Source organism: Ctenopharyngodon idella, chromosome 4 (assembly GCF_019924925.1).
Source record: "Ctenopharyngodon idella isolate HZGC_01 chromosome 4, HZGC01, whole genome shotgun sequence".
NCBI classification, from domain to species: Eukaryota; Metazoa; Chordata; class Actinopteri; order Cypriniformes; family Xenocyprididae; genus Ctenopharyngodon; species Ctenopharyngodon idella.
Window position 1 is genome coordinate 2609770 of NC_067223.1, and position 20435 is coordinate 2630204.

Sequence of the window (20435 nt, forward strand, 5' to 3'; positions counted from 1 at the left end):
AAAAGCTTTTAAAAAACTCAAAAGTTAGAACTATAACCCTTCATGGGTTCAATTCCCCAGATACACTTACAGATAAATTTGGAAACTTCTCATAGTTATTTCCGAAACACTACATTGTGTTGAAAACAGCAGACAACCTGAGCAAATACTGCTTTGATAATGAGAGTGGTTGATGTTCATTTTCTCATGATAAAAACAGCCTTGACTGTTGTTTTCAGTCCCTGTGACCTCTTTGTCTCCAAACATTGATGTGGAAAATGTTTTGAGTTAATTCTCCAGCTGTGCATCTCATTTAGTATGAAAACAATCTACTGCCACATCTTGAAAAGCCAGAAAATCGAACTTCTCTCTGGCGTAAGAACCGAAACATAAGTGTTGCCTTGTGTTGAAATTAAACTGAGTGTGTCAACCTTTTTTCCTGGAACAAACAAAGAGGAGATGACTAGAGGAGCCTTTAGGTCACTGGAAACTATTTGTTGTTGAGTGTTTAGAATGACATAATTTATGGCCGTCCTGTCAGCGTTGACTTGAGGCTTGATCTGTTGATTTATGCTGTCAAATTTGTTGATGTGACCCATTGTTTATAAAGACTGACCTAAAAATGAGTCGACCACGGGCCAAATACAGAGAAAAACCCAGCTGTAGGAAACCGCTTTAGTCAGCCTAAGGTGGTTTGTTGATCTGAACTGGTTTAAGCTGGTCTAACTGGTCTCTCAACTAGACCAAGCTAGTTTTAGCTTTTTTTTCTTTCTCCTTTCAAACAAAAATGTTACTTTTTCAAGAATTTTCTTCAAGATCTTTTACAAATATGATACTTTATAGGTACCATTGATATAAATGACAATTTTTTTTATTTGCCTTTTTTTTTTTTTTTTTACACACACTCTTGGTACTTGTACAGTATATACTCACGTACCTAGAAACCTCTCATCAGATGTAGATGTGTACAGACACGTACCAGTCAAAACCTTCAGACGTCTAAGCACAGATGTCCGCATGCATGAACACACTCTCTCAAGGTTTCATACATGAAGTACAATATGAGACTAGATTGCAGCTGTCATGACTAATGATGTGCAAGAGCTATTATGTGGGGGTTTACATTGAGACTGGAATTATGGGCTTGAATGGAGATAGATTTCCTCTTTACAGTGTTTTAAGATGGTGCAAGCAAACAAGTTACTCAAGAATCATCTGAAACGCACCTTAACCTACAGTTAAACTCATACGAGTTAAAAATTCTCCTTCAAGGAGTGAGCCATATCTAGAAAGTAGCGTCTTGAACTTTATGCAACCATCCAGAACACCCTATAGCAACAACCTGGTATCCTGACAGCATCTTTTGCACATACGCATTTCAGAAAAACTATACATTTAGTTAGAATTACTAAGATTAAAGGTGTGAAAATTTTCCGGCCAAAAAAAAGAGTCTATTGTAGCAATGTATTCTGCGGTGAACGGCATTTCACCAAATAGCTACAACTGGATCAACATATTTGTTGATCCTGAAACAACATTCCAATCAACCAATCTGATTTGATGGACAAGTTTACAGTTTATGTCAAGTTTAGGCTTACAACCAGGTTTAGGTGTTTCTACATCAGTGTTATTCACCTATCATTTCCCTCTGATTTTAGGGATACATTTTCAGACATGTTGTTCCAGGAATCAACAAAATATGTTGATCCAGAAATGTCTTAAGCTACGTTCACACTGTGAGCCTTAATGCTCAAATCCGATTTTTGCTCAAAAACTTTTTTTTTTTTTGTAGCTGTTTACATTGTTGTTTTAAATGTGGCCAATATCAGATTTCCAGTGTTAACAGATCATGGTTCTGAACTGACCTGAATGCGCAAAAGAACGATACAAACGGGGTTGCCAGGTTTTTACTACAAACTCCACTCAATTGCTTCTCAAAACTAGTCCAAAACTAGCTCAATCACGTTCCGTGGGGTTAAATATTGCGTAAGTGCGGTACAACCCGTTGTTGCAAAAGTTGCAAAACAACTCGCAGCAATAGTGAAAAAGTAACCCAATTCTGCAGGAAAATCACGGACTTGACAACACACACAGTCATACTTAGCCTGTCATACGGAAGTAAACACAGAGGGCATTAAAGTAAGGGATTACGCGGCGAAAATTATGTGCAAGGCAATAAAAATAAAGATGATATGACAAAAGAGAGCAGTTTTGAAACTTTTATGATATGAGTCCTCATGTTTTGCATGTATTATAGAGCTGTCTCTGTAATACTTAGCCTACGAGTTCTTACACATCACTGTCCTTCTACTGACTACCTTTCACAACTGTTTTGATAACGTTGAGTATGTAAAATCTTTGAATAGACTCCCATGAGTGCAGAATCGTGACATCTCGAGTGACGTGAAAAAAAATCGCATGAATTCCGATATGACACATTACAAAACATCTGACGTTCTGACCTGTATCGGATTTAGTACCACATATGGAAGTGGAATTGAAGAGATCAGATTCCATGTTGTTTATACTGTTCACACTGTCATGGGGAAAACAGATACGAGTTACATGTGGGCAAAAAAAAAAAAATCTGATTTGGGCCACATTTACCTGCAGTGTGAACGTATATCTTGGCAAAATCACGGTGATCGTATTCGGCACTGCTCACACAGAAGTCACTTTCAAACCAACCAGATTTCTGTTGGTCAACATGCCAAATTTGAGTGACTAACTTGAAGCCATTGCAAAATCTGCATGGGGAAATGTTTCGCCCTCACGCAAAGTTCCAACTCACATCAATTCCGATTGAAACGGCCCGCAAAAATTCGCTGAAAAGTGCGGTCACATTTACTGTTGTTCATTGAATTCTCACCGGCAAAATCCAGTAGCCTAATTTCAATATGAATCCTCTCGAAAATTTGCGTTAGAAAATTTGAAAATCAAATTTGGTGTGTTGACACACAGAAAGCTAAATGGTTTGAAAGTGACTTCTGTTTGAGGTGTTCTTCAAAAATCACTACACTACTAAGAATAGATAATCAACTTTTTGCCCACAGAATTTGGTTAATGTAACCTTACCTGAAAAACAGTGCATTTGACAGCACCTAAATGGTAAGCTACTATTAACCATTTTTGGAGTGTTTTTTAGAGAACAGTAATCCTACCTTAGACATGACTCATGTATGATGGCATCACTTATGTTTATGTTTACTTGTGTAATTAAGTTTGTGTATAGGAGGCTGGAATGCAGGCCACCCTGTGTTATTGGAAAAAACAGCAAATACTTGTGTCACTGTTTTTTTTTAAAAAAATGGATAGGTCTAGTTTAAGTTTGTTGAAAAATGACCTTTTTCTTCCAGAGAGCTCTTAAGACCTTTGAAGTTTGTTATCCTAGAATCCTGAACTGGACCAAGCTAAATGACCTTTTTAGATCATTATAAAGAATAATGAGGAAATGCAAATGTGTCTTAGTTCATTTCCAACTACTTTGTGATTGATTTACGTGATCTTTTGGACAATAGATCACATGTATTTCTAGCGGTCTATTCACTATGCATAATTATACAGTATAGGTGAGGGTAAACTCAGCAGTAAAGAATGAGCTTGCAGAAACAGGTATGCCATTTAACTGGGTGTACAGTCGCCCCGAGGGACTCTGCTACACCTTGAATTTGACAGCAAAATTCAAGAGATCTTCTTATTAGTGTTAAAGAAGTTCCACATCTGAAACGAAATGATATGACTGCAAGCCATTTCCTTTTCTTTCTTCTTTGTGTTGCTTTCTTGGTATTTGCATATGCAAACATGTTTGTCGTAGTGGTTAAATGAATGTACATTTTTGGTATGGTTGTTAACACTATGATGTTCATATAATTCTTAAAACCCATTTTTAACCATGCAGATGTTATATCCAACTATGGGTGAACTTTTCCCATAATTTATAAGTCTGACATCTCTATGTCATTTTTTTTTTAAAGTCAATAATAGAATATTGAAATTTGTCAAGAATCCTGATTGGTCAAGATGTCATGCAATAATGGAATATGCAAAGTGTTTCTCCTGTCTCTGTACCGACTGCCGAATTGTACGCGTACAATGTACATTTTAAATGAATACAATAGTTCACTGAACACCATCGCTGAGTGTTTTACAAAAAATAAATAAAAATAAGTTAGATTAAAGTGTCACTGATTCAGTGTGTGTTTGCGCGCGCGTCCACGTGTGTGTAGAAGCGCTCCGCCTCCCCTCACTAGTCACTACAGCTGCTCCAAACAACACAGGAGTGAGGCTGGGGTCAGTTGAACTCACTGCGGTATGGAGCAAGACACCTTCATTTCATCAATGACACGAACAGGAGGAGTACGCATGAACTTTGTTAACATTATTTGAGATGTTATAATGACAGCAGAGTAACTAAACAAACAGGAGAAGGTCTTAAACGGTGCCGGAGAACAACCAACGCACAAGAGGTAAAGCTCATTTACTGTCATTAATATTAAGGACAACGTGTAAACTTTTGTTAGTGAATACCTTTACGAAGTGCTGCAGTTTGTCTCTCTTTTTTGTAAACCCATTTTATTTGTTGATAGTTCACTATTTATGCTACACATACTGTTTGGGTAGGATATTTGTATCAGACAACTTACATTAAGTAGAAATTAAACATCAAACATGCCCAGTACAATATTAATACGAGGATATTCTTTTAAAATGTTATGATATGTAAAATATTATGTATACAGTGATGCCATAACTGTATCATGGTTCCACCACAGTACATTTTTGTAAGAGATGGCTACCTAGGCAGCTTTTTTTGGCATAATAGGTGCTTGTTTTGGCCACAGCAATATTTATTTTAGTTTATTTAGAAATAATACAGTGCCCTACTGGAAAAACAGAAATATCTAAATACTTAAAAACAAACATAACTTGTGACTTAACAGAGTTTAACGCGTATTACATTACTGCTGACATTTTAGATACAGTATGTGTTCATGTCCAAAACATGATCATAACCATGTCTGTCTGTCTGTCAGTTGATCTGTCTGTCTGTCCGTCTGTCTGTCAGCAGATCGATCTGTCTGTCTGTCCGTCTGTCTGTCAGCTGATCTGTCTGTCTGTCTGTCCGTCTGTCTGTCAATTGATCTGTCTGTCTGTCCATCCATCTGTGTTCCTGTCTGTCCGTCTGTCTGTCTGTGTCTGTCTGTCTGTCAATTGATCTGTCTGTCTGTCAGTTGATCTGTCTGTCTGTGAATTGATCTGTCTGTCCGTCTGTGTTCCTGTCTGTCTGTCAATTGATCTGTCTGTCTGTCTGTCAGTTGATCTGTCTGTCTGTCTGTCTGTCAATTGATCTGTCTGTCTGTCTGTCTGTCAGTTGATCTGTCTGTCTGTCTGTCTATCTATCTGTGACTCATGCAATGAATAAATGTACTTACAAAAATTACTGTGGTGGTACTATGGTATGATATTAATGCTATAGTACTGAAGTTACATGGTCGGTATAGATTATATTGATTATATTAAATGTTTTATTTATTGAAGTCTTTGAATGACATTAAAAATATGTGGTATCCGTGTTTGACAGACAATAGTAACTGGGATAATAAGGGCACATCACATCAATGTCATCTCTGTTTTTGTTTCTAAAAGAGGTTCCTGCAATTTTCTATTGTGTTGGCTGAAAGGATGTTGGTCTTCACGCTCTGCCTGTATTTATGGTCCTGGCTGTCATCCATTCATGGTCTGGAGTTTCGCTATCATAACAGCGTGGAAACGGAGCAGTACCTGAAAAACATCAGCAGGACGTATCCTGAGATCACACATCTACACAGTATCGGCCAGTCTGTTGAAGGTAACAGCTGTGATGCAGCATTAAACACAAACACAATGACAATATTTTTCTATAAATATTTTTTCTATATTTGTCTTCTGTAAGTTAAATTCTTCTCTGTCCATATGTGTTCCTGCAGAAGAGAGAACACAGTCTTGTATAGTTTGAGGGCAGGCATATGGTGACAGTTGCATGCAGCAGGTTCAAACTTATTGCCTGGCCGTCCATCAGAGAGCTTATTGTGCAACAAATATTTTTATGAATCTACAAGCAGCAGTACAGTGAGCCAAATACATATGTATGTGTTCATAAAACAATCATCTAATTTGATTAGCCTGATATACAGTACCTCAGCACTGGGATTTTTCACTGTTTGCATCGTCTGCATGTCAGTCTGTTTATTTTGCTGTGGTCACGCAAAATTTTTGGCACGCTTTTGTTTAAGATTTAGGTTAAGATTTACAGCAGAGATGGTCTTATTTTTGGGAGATATGAGGGTCCGTGGCTCGACCATTGTAGAAAGCATAACACAGCGTTAGAAGGAGGTTACGCTTTCATTTGCTAACATTGCAGGCTTGCCTTCAAATGGCCTTGGCTCTACTATTGGAGAAAACGTAATGTCCAGCTTGGATCATGTGTACCTTGACAACCAATCACATTACAGCCTTGACGTTTTTAAATTTTGCTCATAGTTGCGCGACAATCATCACTGTTTGCGGATATCATAGAAATCAATGAGAAGTGCCGCAAACTGAATCCTACCTGTCATGCAATTGTCTGTGATTTCTCTTATAAAACAGCATTTTTTTTTTTTCAGTGTAAACTCTAAAAATAGATCAGTCCAAAACAAATGTGTATTAAATAAGCTGTTTTCCCACAAAAGCAGTTTATTCAGTGTAGTGAAGCCTCTCTTCCATTGACACCCATTCAAAAAAATGGCCTCTGGTCTCCTTACCTGCTTACCCAACTCAATCTCACGACAATTTGTACGTATTTTACAAGGTGGCTAATCCGTACAAATTCTTACGACCTCACTCGTAAGAATACGTTTTTTGCTAAATTATACGTATTTTACAATTTGCTAAATTCGTATAAATTCGTACGAATGACCTGCCCCTAACCCCGCCCCTAAACCTAACCGTAGACAAATCGTATGAATTTGAGGTCGTACGAATTTGTACAATTTAGCCACCTCGTGAAATACATACGAATTGGTAGTGAGATAGCGTTTGCTTTTTTACTAACCTTGGAGTCTTGCCTTCAAGTAGCTTTGGCGACAGGTTTTAGTTGATCGAGTTTCGCACAAAAAAATTGCAGTTAGTACATTCTACATAGCATGTTGCTCTGAAACACTTTTCATTGCATTTAGACTTGTTCAGTTTTGCCTGGAATGCGTCCCAGACCACCTCCTGAAGTGGTTTTAGTGATCAGATTTAAATCCGTCCCGAATGCATTTTGGAGGGCATTTACACCTGGTCTTTTCATGATCGGATAACTATCCGATCAGAGAAAACGCATGAAATGACCAGGTGTGTGAAGGCCTCATAGTTTTATTGCAATTCCAGGAGCATTCATGCATATTGAAACCACAATGCTTTCAATCCTCATAAGAGTGACTCATCTTAGGGTGATATAGCCTACTTGTAATTTAATAATGTTAAAATTCATTTAATCTCTCTTTCACATCACAGAAACTGTTTTGTTAATTTAGTGACTTTAGACACAACATTTGATAAGGATCTTGGCCTCTGACCGAACTTCACGTCTTGTAGTTTCTAAGCGCCAAATACCAAAACAGTTGAAGTGTAGCAAAGCGGTTCATATCAGCGACAAAATCCAGTGAGATAACACAACTCACTTGAACGCTAGTTTCCCATGGTTCTGCTCAGGTGCTTGGAAAGACCAGCCAGTTTTACTCTATTACCCCAACAAAAGGATCTTGGGTAGCTTCAGTGCCATGCTTCAAAGGTCTTTTTCTACGCCTATGCGGCCATACTGAAAGAACGTTTTGAAGCAGGCTGTATTGTCTGGGGATGTTTGAAAGGATAGTTTGCTCATCCCATTTGTTATTTGAAAGGGAAATCAGTGCAGCTAAAGATTTGCTGTTTTTCCACAGACGGTCAATCTGACAGTTTTAAACAGAGCCGGTAAATACTGCCCGCACAGAAGCACAATGCAGCTCCTGTGCTGAGAGATTGGTATAACAAATAAAGCTGACCTTTGATTTGCATTTGGGTGACAGACAAGACTGTTTCCTTAAGATTCCATGATAAGATTCCATGCTTAATGTTAAGGCTTTTTCTTATTTTAGTGTTGGTATGACAGTGATTCCCAACCAGAGAACTTGCCCTGTTTAAAGCATAAAACTTTACCACTTTTAGAATATTAGCCTAATATTAAACATACAACAAACAACTGCTTGTTTGTTTGTTTGTTTTGTGAATTGGCAGCCATTACTAATGTTACTCTAATTACTAAATTTGTTGCTCAAATATTTCTTGTTGTTATCAATGTAGAAACCAAGTGTGCTGCTTTTTTCTTCTTTTTATCTTTCTTTTTTTCTTTTTCAGGATTCTTTGATGAATAGAAAGTTGAAAACAAAAGCATTTGTTTGAAATGGATATCGTTTTGTAAAAATGTAAAAGTCATTACTATTACTTTTGGTGTATTAAATGTGTCCTTGCAGAACAACTCTGACAACTTTTGAACAGTAATGTATATATAATTGTAATATATTTATATATTTTAAAATGATTTATTCTTAATGCATTTAAAGAAAACAAAATGACAATTATGATCGATCTTTCATATTTTCATTCCATCAAAATCTCCCAGTCAGTCAAGCCAATATCAAACTAAATGCTGTTATAAAATTTCAGTTTGAAAGGAATAGCAATGTTTGTTTGTTTGTTTGTTTATTTATTGATAATGGCCATTTTTTATTATAAATGAGAATTCTAAATGTAATACAGGTTTTATGTTGATTAAGGGTTAAGACCAAACAGTTGGAAAACAGTTACTCAAAACAATTACTTTTTTAAAAGGAAAATCAGGGTATGAATGGAAGAAAGTGGTTATATCACTTCCTGCCACTTATACCCTGATTTTCCTTTTAAAAAAGTAATTGTTTTGAGTAACTGTGACCTCCAAGCTCACAGCTATGGTTTTTAGGATTACAGAGTGATGGAGACATTGGCTTATCTTTGGTGAAGGTGCTGCTAGTCCGTGACATTTTAAGTTAATTCGGTTCGTGGATCAGGTTGCTCTTTTGGCTTAGCACAAAACCATCATTGAGTAGAACACATCCGCTGCCAACTCTTTTTCCCTCTCTCCTTTCTCTCTCTGTATTCTCCATCTGATTTAGATGCTAATATCACGCTGTACACATTCTCTCAACCTCTGTTTCTGTAAGGGTGGTCCTCCATATGCTTCAGACCAAATCTCGTTTACTTCATCTCTAGACAAGCAGAGTGCCCCAAGGCTGACCCCTGGGCCCACTTTAGTTGATTAAAAATTCAAGTAAACCTCTGCTTCCCCCGTTAAAGATCTCTTTCTACTAATGCAGGTAGTGCCCAAAGCTAATCCAAGGACACTGCGGTACCATACCATTTCATTTAACTGATGGAATCGCACTTCAAGAAAGCAACCCTTAATGAAGCTGTTCCCATCTCCTTCATCTCTTGGGAGCCTTTGTTACTGGCTGATTGTAAAGCCCATTTCTCCAATCACTTCAGACCTCAAAGAGATTGTGTAGCCATTGTGCGCACTTGCCCCGTCAAGCTAACCCCTTGTCCTAATCCCACTGTGTTGCCTATTTAAGGCCAAGAAATAAGAGACCCGAGCTGACTAGAGGTAATCTAGGACACCAGCTGCTTAGCCTGGAAGACCATCCTTGTTTTTTGACTGCCCTGTCTCGGCCTAATCAGTGTTAAAGTTGCCCACCAGGGCAAGAACGAGGGGTGGAGGCAGACTATGATTATCTCTGATGTAATGTTATGTTTCATATGCTTGATTAGTTGGGCCTAATTAGCTAAAACGCTTGTAGGGTGATTATCTACCCAGACAAATGGCAGTTGTCATTTGCCAACATCGTTGGCTTAATCAAGATTACACTACAGAAATCCTTTAAGCATTCATAATTCTGCACATCATTTTGTCTTGTTTGATAAACAGCAGTAATTGGATTTCAGTTTTGGTAGGAAATGCAAAAACAAACTGTGGCATGTAGTGGCTCTTGTGATTTGTGTAATCTTTGTAACCTCTGTTGAAGTCACAATGAAATTAAACAGATGTAGTGACGGATGTTTTCTTATCGTAACTACATCCGAGTATAACAGATTATTGAAAAAGAAAAAATGTAGTTGGTTCTAGAGGTGGCCGACATGGCAAAAATATATTTCATGATGATTTTTTTATGTTGGTTTTTAAGACTTGGTTGGTTTGTTACTGAGCAGTACAGTAATTTGTAAATAGGGAACTCAGAAAACTGTATATCAGAAGTTTGAAATGGCAAGGTTTTAAAACGCATGCAAATAATAAACTTTGATGATGAAAAACTGCAATGTTACGTGAGCGTAGCCTTAATAGAGGTAATTAAAAACCATAATAATAAAAAAACAGCAACTGATAGAATTTGCACTGCAGCACAACACTAATGATCTCTCTGTAAATGCAGTTTGTGGAGACTGTCTAATATATAGTCATGCTGCACACCTTTAACTTGGTTCTATGCATCGGTTGTTGATTGGATTTTTGAGATGTGGATGTTTCACTCAAAAGTGGAGTTTACAGGGGTGAGGTATGCAGAAGAAGTCCTGCATACATCATCTGTCATTTTCAGCAGAAGGTCCACTTATGACAATTTCATTAAACATTATGTGGTCAAAACGGTTTTAAAAAATGAAACGCATCACGGATAAATTGTTCACAATAAGATCTAGGCTATAACTTGCATTTACAAAATAAATGGGGTGGAATTTCATCACATGCTGACTGTAAGGAGTCACATTTAAATCTCACAAAAAAAAAAACACATTCGAGATAAATCCTACTCTTTTGTTGCTTTGGGAAGAAAAGTCCAGGTGTGTTAATAGCAGAACTGATTTTATTACAGTATATTGGAGCAGAAGACCACTGACTTTGCCGATGACAATGAGACTTGGCTGTAAATGTTCTTTTTTTTTTAACGCTGTTTGGAGGTTGTGTGTGAACAGGACTCACTGTCAAAATGTCATCAAATCAGTGCTGACAATGCTAAAACAAGCTGTTAAAGTTCTCTATCGATGGTATGTATGAACAAAGCCATAATATTGGCATGCACGTTCGAGCACGTACAAGGTTGCGATGCTCTGTCGTACTGTAAGAAGTCTGCTTTCAAAGAGTTTGACCTATAGTCACAGAGTTTTGCGCAATTAGACTTAAAAGTAAATTTCATTGACTGTGACATCATGAACAACTGCATAAATTGTGCATTCAACGAATGCATTCTATTCCACCACCATTATTATTGTTATTTTTTTACAATTATTATACATTTACTGCAATTTTGGTGGTGAATAACAGGTGCCTTTACCAGAAAAGTTAATACAGTAATATTACAAGCATTTAGTGTAAAAGTAGCTAGTCTGTTGGAGAGAACCTGGCACCCTTTCTAACAAAGTGTCGACAAGACTAACGAAACTATTGTGGACTTGGAGAGAGGCCCCTATAGTGAGAGTGAAAGGCTTCAAGTATCTCAAGGTCCACACCTTAGAGAGCTTTACATGGACCACACACACCACAGATTAGTTAGGCCACAATAGCACCCCTACCTTTGGTGCCTGGGGATGTCCCGGATGGCCCCCATGATCTTTGTAAAGGTGCACAATTGAAAGCGTTCTCCCAGGTAGACCTACTGACTGCTGTGGAAGTTCCACACACAAAAAGTGGTAGGGTAGTGTGGATACATTTATGCAGTTTAAGATGTCTGGAGGGCAAAATTTGGATAGCAATAGCTTTAAAATCATGTAAGTCTTTTTCACTTTTATCTGTGTCAGTGAAGAGAAGTAAACACGCTGTCCTGAAGTGCAGCATTTGAAATGACAACATTTGAATAGTTACAATAAATACAGAAAATAAACAGAATATTCTCTCAGGTGAAGTATCCATTCAGCTTTTGAGCACAGACCAGCAATGGACAAACTGTATCAATATGCAAAGGTTGCAGCAGTTTTTTTTTTTTTTTTTTTGTCCTAAATAAATAAATACATTTTATTTTATTTATTTATTTATTTTTTTACTAAGTGACTGTCCTAACCACATATCGTAGGCTAAAACAGTTGTCAAATTTTAAATATTTTATTTTAAAATATATTAAAATAGAAAGTTATATTAAACTATAATAATAGTATTTTTTAAATTATTATTATTATTATTATTATTTGTGATTATGGTTCAGATGACTACATTTCTGTTTTTTTTTTTTTTTTAGTTTATTCTGAAGCAAGCATGCTTTAACTTGCTCAGTGAATGTGAGATCTCCATATTTAGTAGTCCTCTGAGAGACAGAGACCTAGACAGACAAATTAATGAAAGCTAGACGTGAGATTACACGGGATTGGGTTGCCAGGTGCCTGCCCAAACTGTGCAAAAACATTATTTGAGTATCTGGTTAACTCAGAAAGCAGTGAGACATTAATCATGTGACCGGCACAAGATCCACAGCACTTAATTCAGTTGCAAATGCACTGATTCACTAATTGAAACATTTGTTTGCAGTCGATTAACATTTACATTTTGTCTTTCTAGGAAGAGAACTTTGGGTCTTAATACTGGGTCAACATCCCAGAGAACACAGAACGGGCATCCCGGAATTCAAATATGTGGGCAACATGCACGGAAACGAGGTAATGCAGCTGTGTTCCTTGGTTATTATAGCATTTTTATTTTTTAACCAGGTCTTGCACTGTAAGCTCTTCAATATTACTGAACCGCTTCTAAAGAACCCAGTCTTGCATGTCTGTTTTCTTTAGATGGGGCTAAATTAGGATTTGGAGGCATCTTTAAATAGATCTAGCTCTGCGTTTGTTTAGGTTTTTTTTCTTTTTTTTCTTGTTTGGGCGAGAAGGGGCCAGCGCTGGTCTGAAGGGGTGTATTTGGTAAGGGGTGTGTGGGAAAAGCGGTCTGTGCACAAAAGCATTACAGTCCGAGGAACCGGCCGGGACGCCAGTGAGGAGCAGTGGACTGTGACCCTCACCGAAAAAAAATATATTCCAAGGTGGGCTGTAGAGGGGGGATCTTTTCACCAATGTTCTCCACCCCCAAGCCCACTCAGAACTATTGTGAATTCAGTACTTCCTGTCTTTGTGAGAAGACTAAACCAAAAAAACTTGACTCTATCCCGGTTTAATTTGCAGGGACGACTATCCACTTTTTCCAAATGAGTCTACTGCATTTTAAATTATTGGTGGCACTTCTGGTTTGGGGAACTCAAAAGGACTGAAACAAATCATTTCAAATAAGGTTGCACTTCAATTAATCGTTATCCATCAGTTTGACTGAACAAGCATACATTTTCCATCATGCTCTGTTTTTATCTATAAGGAAAATAATGTAAATCTTCAAATTTTAAAGTGACATTGGCATCACAAGGATATCTTTGACAAGCTCATTTCAGTCTGCTGTGTTCTTTTCTTTCAGATTAGTTTATTTTTCTTTTCCGCTATGAATATGGAAAAGACAACAGATATTAAACTATTGTGGTGTACTCTCCTGATTTAATGAACATATCCCATAAATAATTCACTAGAATGCAGTAAGAATCATTCGGTTTCTCTCGAAATCCTCATCACGTCTCTTTTAGTTTTACAGTTGTTCATCTCAAGCAATTTAAAAGTTACATTTGCAACCAATTGTGTGAGTTTGGGGCAGAACTATCAGATTATCTGACCAACAGTTGACTGGTGGCAGGACAAAAACCACCATCCGTTCCAAACCCTGTATAAATTTCTTTGTTCTGCAGTACACAAGGGAAGATATTTAGAAGAATGTTTGTAACCAAGCAGATCTCACCCCCCATTGAATACCGTAGTAGGAAAAAAATACTGTAGCAGTCAATGGGTGGTGAGATCTGCTTGGTTACAAACATTCTACTAAATATCTTTCTTTTGGTGTTCAGCAGAACAAAGAAATTTATACAGGTTTGGAACAACTTGAGTGGGAGTAAATGACAGAATTTTCATTTTTGGGTGAACTATCCCTTTAATGTTATATTATGTCATGTTTATAAAAATAAAACTGATAAAAAATTTTTTTTTAAACTTTTGAATTAGATTTTAAATTAGGTTCTTGCACATATGTGCACTGTAAATAAAGCAGCACATAAAGTACTGAATTAAGTGTTACTGTTGCTACATAAAAATGTCTTGTATTTGACATATTTCATCAAATCCAATTTGGCCTTGTCCCAAATAGCACCCTAAACACTCATGGTCTTCCTACGATTCCGCATTTTCATGACACATTGCGCTATAACTTTTGGGAAGAAGTCTGCCACGGAGCTCGCATTAGTGCGGGCTTGGCAAAAGTGCCCATCGAGGGCACATATTGACCGCAAAGGGGGTGCTCGTGAGCACCCTTCTGAAACCTAAATTGATGGCTAAATTCTGAATTGATGGCTCTTTCCATGACTGCATGCGCAAATCTTTCTGATCAGTTAAATCCAGGCAAAGTCAAGTTCCTTTGGGCTCCTTTGACTTTTTAGTCAAGAAGCAACCACCAACAATGCCATTAGCAACACATTAAAAAAACATCTTAAACCACATAAAAGCACCCTGGCAACCACTCACAACACCCTAGCAACTTGGCGGTGCTCATTTCACATACTGCAGTATTCTGTCATTTTGTAGTCAGCGAGTTTTCTTAAAGTTAGCTACTGTACATTTCTCTAATGACCTTTTAAATTTAGCCAGTCAAAACTTTACTTGTCTGACGGCAGTGTCACCTAATGAGACCGCTTCCTGTCTGATGTTTGAAGAGGGCCATTGTTCAGATCACGCAAATGCAAGGAAGCTATTTGAACATCCAGAATGGGAGTTGCATTTCAAAAAACTGTAAACATGTAAACATTACTCAGATTAGTCACATAAGCATTACCCATCAGCATCCAGACCTTTAATACACCACTAAAGTGCTCATATGATGGTCTGAGTCTCTTAATGACCCCATAAGACAGAACATGATCCTTTTGTGTAAACCTGAATGGCAAAAAGTCTCTTTTAAACATCTAGCTAAAGAGAGCATGCAGACTGTAAACAAAGACAGGGCTAGTATGGATTACTGAGGGATGAAAGAGGAGAAGAGAGGGGAATTATGCATTACATTAATGCATTACTCAGAATAAAAGTAAATAATTGCATTATTTTGGGAATTATTTATGAAACAAATTTAAGTCTGAATCATCTGTGTATAATTTATTGCAACAAGTTTGTTCATGAAGCTCAATTAAAGAGCATAGCTTTAGCAACATCAAGATTATAGGTTCTTTAGTTTGTGTGTTTATTGGGAAATGTTTCTTTATGCATTTGGCAGACGCTTTTACCCAAAGTGACTTCAAATGCATTAAAGGCAAATGTTTTTACAAACGATTTGGATGAATTTGTTCTGCTCATGTTTCATGATTGGCTGCTAGGTGGCTGCGCATGTTCTTGTTTTTTTTGCTATGCTGTTAGTAAGGTGTTCTAGAGTGTGCTGGTTGATTGCTTATGCATGTTATGTAAACGTGTTAAACTGTTTTCCTTTATCTGCGTGAGGTTATAAACGGCTTAAGAATACACCGATCGATATTTGGCCATTACCCTGATTTGTCCGGGCATGTAAACGCCTTAACCTGTGATCTTTCAGCTTATTGAAGTGCATTAAAGTGTGATATGTAACAGGAAAGTGTCCTTATTACAAATTTAAGTGCATCCAACCGACTCTTCCTTGACCAAAAAAATTATAAAAATGTGTTATCTCATGCAGGCGAAGGGGAAATCATCATTGTCACCACTTTTGTTAAATAACCTGATGTTTAAAGTCTTGTAAAAGCATTTTTCTTGGTTTGTTGTGTTATTGATTTGCATGTAAACCAGTAAAACAGGTTATTTAAAGCAGTGGTTGATTATGATATCACTTTTTTAACTTTAGTTAGTGTGTAATGTTGCTGTTTGAGCATGAACAACATCTGCAAAGTTACGACGCTCAAAGTTCACTGCAAAGGGAGATACATAAACTACATAAATTTATCCACTAACCGTTCAGAAACGTACAGTTGCATTCTAAAAGTTGTAACTTCTTCCTGAGTCTCTCATCGGTGTCCGACTCCGGTTTGAACAATGAAAGACTGAACAATCGTCATTTTTGCTGCGTGAGATTCTCCAGTTTTGTTGTTGTTGAGTAACCGAAGTGCGACCTGTTAAAGCTCTGTTCTCTTTTGGAAAGCAGTCGGGAGCAGCAGCTCATTTGCATTTAAAGGGACACATACATCCACATCCAAATAGGGGCAAATTGGACAAGCTATAATAAATGATCTGTGGGGTATTTTGAGCTGAAACTTCATAGACACATCCTGAGGAAACCAGAGACTTATTACATCTTGTAAAAGAGGTATTATAGGTCCCCTTTAAACTATTTTTCAAAGTTATTAGAGAGTAGTGGTGTGTACAGTGTCCAAATTCGCTCACTGGTTTTTATTCACAACTTCAAGCACACTATATCAGTAGACTAATTTAGAGAATAGTGAGTGAAGGTTTTAGAGGGCGATTTCAGATACAGCCCAAGTTTGACAGGTCACTTTTTAAAGTCTATTGGATTTTTCACCCATTTTATCATCCAAATGAAAACCATAAATACATTTGAAAAATAATAGCACGCTTCTTCTCAAAAAGCTGCACCATTTGAGGAGCATTCATGTCTGTAACATAAATAGACATGCCAGAATTTTTAATACCAAGTATAGGAGCAACAGTAGTAATGCTTGCATTTAGTGCACAATGCTTATTCGAAGTGTCATCTTGTATATAATCATGTAAATTCAGCATTATTTTGCATCCAAAAAGTAACACATTAAGTAACCAAAAGTGAGAGGAATTCGCAGAAAGCTGAAGTCCAGTGAATGTGTAACACAGGGTCAGATGACCTTCGGCCTCTGTGCAGTGTAACTAACTTGTCTTTTTCCGGCTCTGGTTTTACTTCTATCTTAAATTATTCTGCTGCACGCTGCTCCGGCCAGACCGGACTCACCGCCTGCACAAGCTGCACTGCATGAAAGCACGATTGTGAATATACAGACTGATCTTAGTCCTACCGGAGGTTTTCAACAGTGGCTCCCTTTTTCCCCTGCTTTCTCCCTCTCTCTCTCACACACACTCTTGATTTGACCCTCAAAAATGTACCTTCAAACAGTAGCATGATAATAAGGGTTGTAAAAAATGTTAAGGGAGTTATGACAAGCTAGAGTTTGGGTGGTCTTGACAAGAAGCTGTAGGCATAATGTGTATCTGTGTTTATCTAGGACAGTTCTCTTGTTGTCTGCATGCCAACTTAAACATGTAGCCCGTGTGCCTCAGTAATCAGAAATAGATCCATAAATATTCTCCTCTGGTTTATTTATTTCATTCAATTTAAAAAAAAAAAAAAAAAAAAAAAGGTTTTTATAGGCTTCTCACTGAAGTTAATGTTTTTTTTACAAAGCCAGATTTTTGACCAGCAGTATTCAGCATGAAGTCTAGTTCAAGTCTGGTTAAGAACTGCCTACTAAGACATGAAAGACCATCTGTCCGACATATAAGGGACCAATAACAGTTAATTTTGGTTTGAATATACTGAGAGTGGAAATATCAACTACTTTACAGAAAAAAAAAAAGAAAAAAAAATCTTAAAAGTTAATTTAATTAAAAAAATAGAGAGAGAATTTAAAACAAAACTGTTCACTTTTCTGTTTTTTTTAGTCTTCTTTTAAATGCAAGTGATCTGTAATAGAGATTACAATATTTTCAGTTTTGAAAATGGCATTGGCTGATAATCATGTCTGTGTAGGTTTTTGATGATCAGCCAATTAGATCGACTGATAATGAATTTTACATATAACCAAGTTGGGCAGTACCTGCTGATAACTGATTAATTAACCAATAGTTTTTAAAATGAAAACTGAATAAAAATAAAAAATGTACATTTGAATATTTTTTTATGAATCTATTAGTCTGCATTTACATTACTTAATGCAATCAAATCTTAATGCATTTCAAATCTGTGAATCGCGCATTCATATGTGAATATCACTTCTGACACTTTGCAGCATGTATGTGGGCGTTGACCCTCTAAGCAGCATGAAAAACAAAACTTTTATTCAAATTCTGAATGTATTATAAAGCGCACAAAGCGCACTCCTTTTATAGTCACTAAAAAGCTGTCACTTATCTCAGTTCATCGCAATCTCACAAGGTTCCATTATAATCAATGAAGCTGTCTACACTGCATAAAAAATCTCTTATTTACATCGTGTCTACACTTAATTTGTTATAATGAGTGAGGATTCGAGAGCATGCAGAACTCGGCACTGAACAAAAATGACTGTGTTTTGAGTGGTGAGTGGATTCTGAACAACTTAAACAGCTCTGATTAGCCATTGCACATAACACTAATGTAGAAGCACCTAACCCTGGTTGTAAGCCTAAAATTGACATAAACTGTGAACTTGTCCCTCAAATCTGATTGGAATGTTGTTCCAGGATCAACAAAGATGTTGATCCTGGAACATGCTGTGCTTGGTGAAATAACATTCACCTATTTTATACATACCTTTTATTGTCATAATTTTTAAATCTGCATCTGATGTATTCTGCTAGTGTCACTTGTCAAAACAAACACCACAAGGCTTCAGTGATAGTTTTTATTTCGCCTCTAGAGGCCGCTCTCGTACTGTGTAATGACAGTCACTCCCGCAACAACCGGGAAAAACTATCAGTGTGGATTATTGCTGATAACCGATCTGCAAATGCGATATTGGTTAACCTCTACAGCCAACTATTAATTCAATTGCTTTTAAACCACTCAAATGTAATATGATGCAAAATATTCGGTACTGATGCTCTGTCGGTGAAGCTTATCACACACCCGAATCAGAAAGCCGCTTTTCAGACAGCACGCAAAAGTTTTCTTTTGCGATTTATTGCGCTTGAGCCACAAAAACACACACAACAATGTCAAAGTCCATTTTTGGCAAGTATTCTCATAAGCACTGTCTTAAATGGAGTTAAAATCAATTTTTTTGAAGAAAGTCGAACATATAGTTATGAACAATAGTGATGAAAGCCAAAATATTAAATGTCATGCATGAATATTTGAGTAATCCACTCCAGTGGATTAATTCTTGAGTTACAGAACATAATTTATTCTTCAGATATTCCTCTTTAAAAGACAATAATAATAATAATAATAATAATTAATAATCAGTTGTATGCAAAGTAGCCCACAGTTGGTTTTTGACCTCTGAAAATGTGTACAATTTAACATTTTACTCATGGAGCCACATTGAGATTCCCATATCTCTGGAGATGAACCATACAGGGCTTTAAAAATTAATACAAAAAAAAAATAAAAATAAAAATTGCTTGAGTAACAGGCATGCAAACTTTCAAACATTTTCCATTCACCAAAGGCATATAATGCAATAAAGATTGCTAAAGTCAACAGATTTAACTAATAGACCTCCCAATCTCTGTGTAAAAATAAAATGCCATCTTTCTGAAGTCATTTTACCCCCCTGTAATTTTGACCCCCCCTCTACAAAATATTGGATTACTCAGTAAATATTTATCCATGTCATTTAATGTTTTGGCTTTCTTCTTCATTTATTTATGTCTTTCACCACAAAAGAAATGATCAAAATGAACATTTTGAGCCAGGGACCTCTGGTTGAGTTGAAACGGAATGACCCTTAAATGAATGTAAAGAGCTGAAACTATTGTCTTTTCATATTAACACAACATTTCACGACATAAAAGGATAGGAATCTAGCCAGATAAACTCACAGCAGTTTAGTATGCCACTAAAATCTTGTGTGAGATGAGAATTCTTCCTTAAATTATTAAACTGGACCCTTCTACCATTTCTTCTCTCACAGGTGTTTTGTTTCACCAACAAGTGTAAGCTTGGCCTCAAATGCATCACCCACAGGTGTGAGGGATCGGTCTGTGCCCTCACACACATGCTGAAATGTTTTGGGAGTTGATCTAGAGGTCTTTTCAGTGTGAGCATCAGGGTGCCGTATGAAGAACATCATGTTTTTCAGGCCTTGGCATTGGGCCTTGTGATCATATCTGGGTCGCTGAAGGGACTGAGGGTGTGCCGTTTGTGTTGGTCTTTTGAAGAAGAAACGGTACACAGTTCTTGGATCTTGTTGTAGTTCACAGTTTTCACCCACAATAGATGAACACTATGCAAATTGTACGGTAAACAAAAACCAAACCACATCAATAAAGTTTCAACCACATCACTGAACTTTTTAACACAGAAAAGTAATTGCACATCAACATATAACCACTAAATAAAGCAATTTGCAGTAATGTAAACATGACGTACAATGTTCAGGAACTTTTAAGATGTCAATGAG

General features: G+C 37.0%; 1 protein-coding gene across 1 annotated transcript in view; it reads left to right on the top strand.

Annotated features, from left to right (window-relative positions):
- The first annotated feature begins 4240 nt into the window (after positions 1 to 4240).
- cpm (carboxypeptidase M) overlaps positions 4241 to 20435 on the top strand; it is a 41347-nt gene continuing 25152 nt past the window's right edge. Inside the window, 3 exon segments of the mRNA XM_051891372.1 lie at positions 4241 to 4445; positions 5626 to 5827; positions 12593 to 12690. Coding sequence (XP_051747332.1) covers positions 5662 to 5827; positions 12593 to 12690 — 264 coding nt within the window. The 5' untranslated portion in view covers positions 4241 to 4445; positions 5626 to 5661.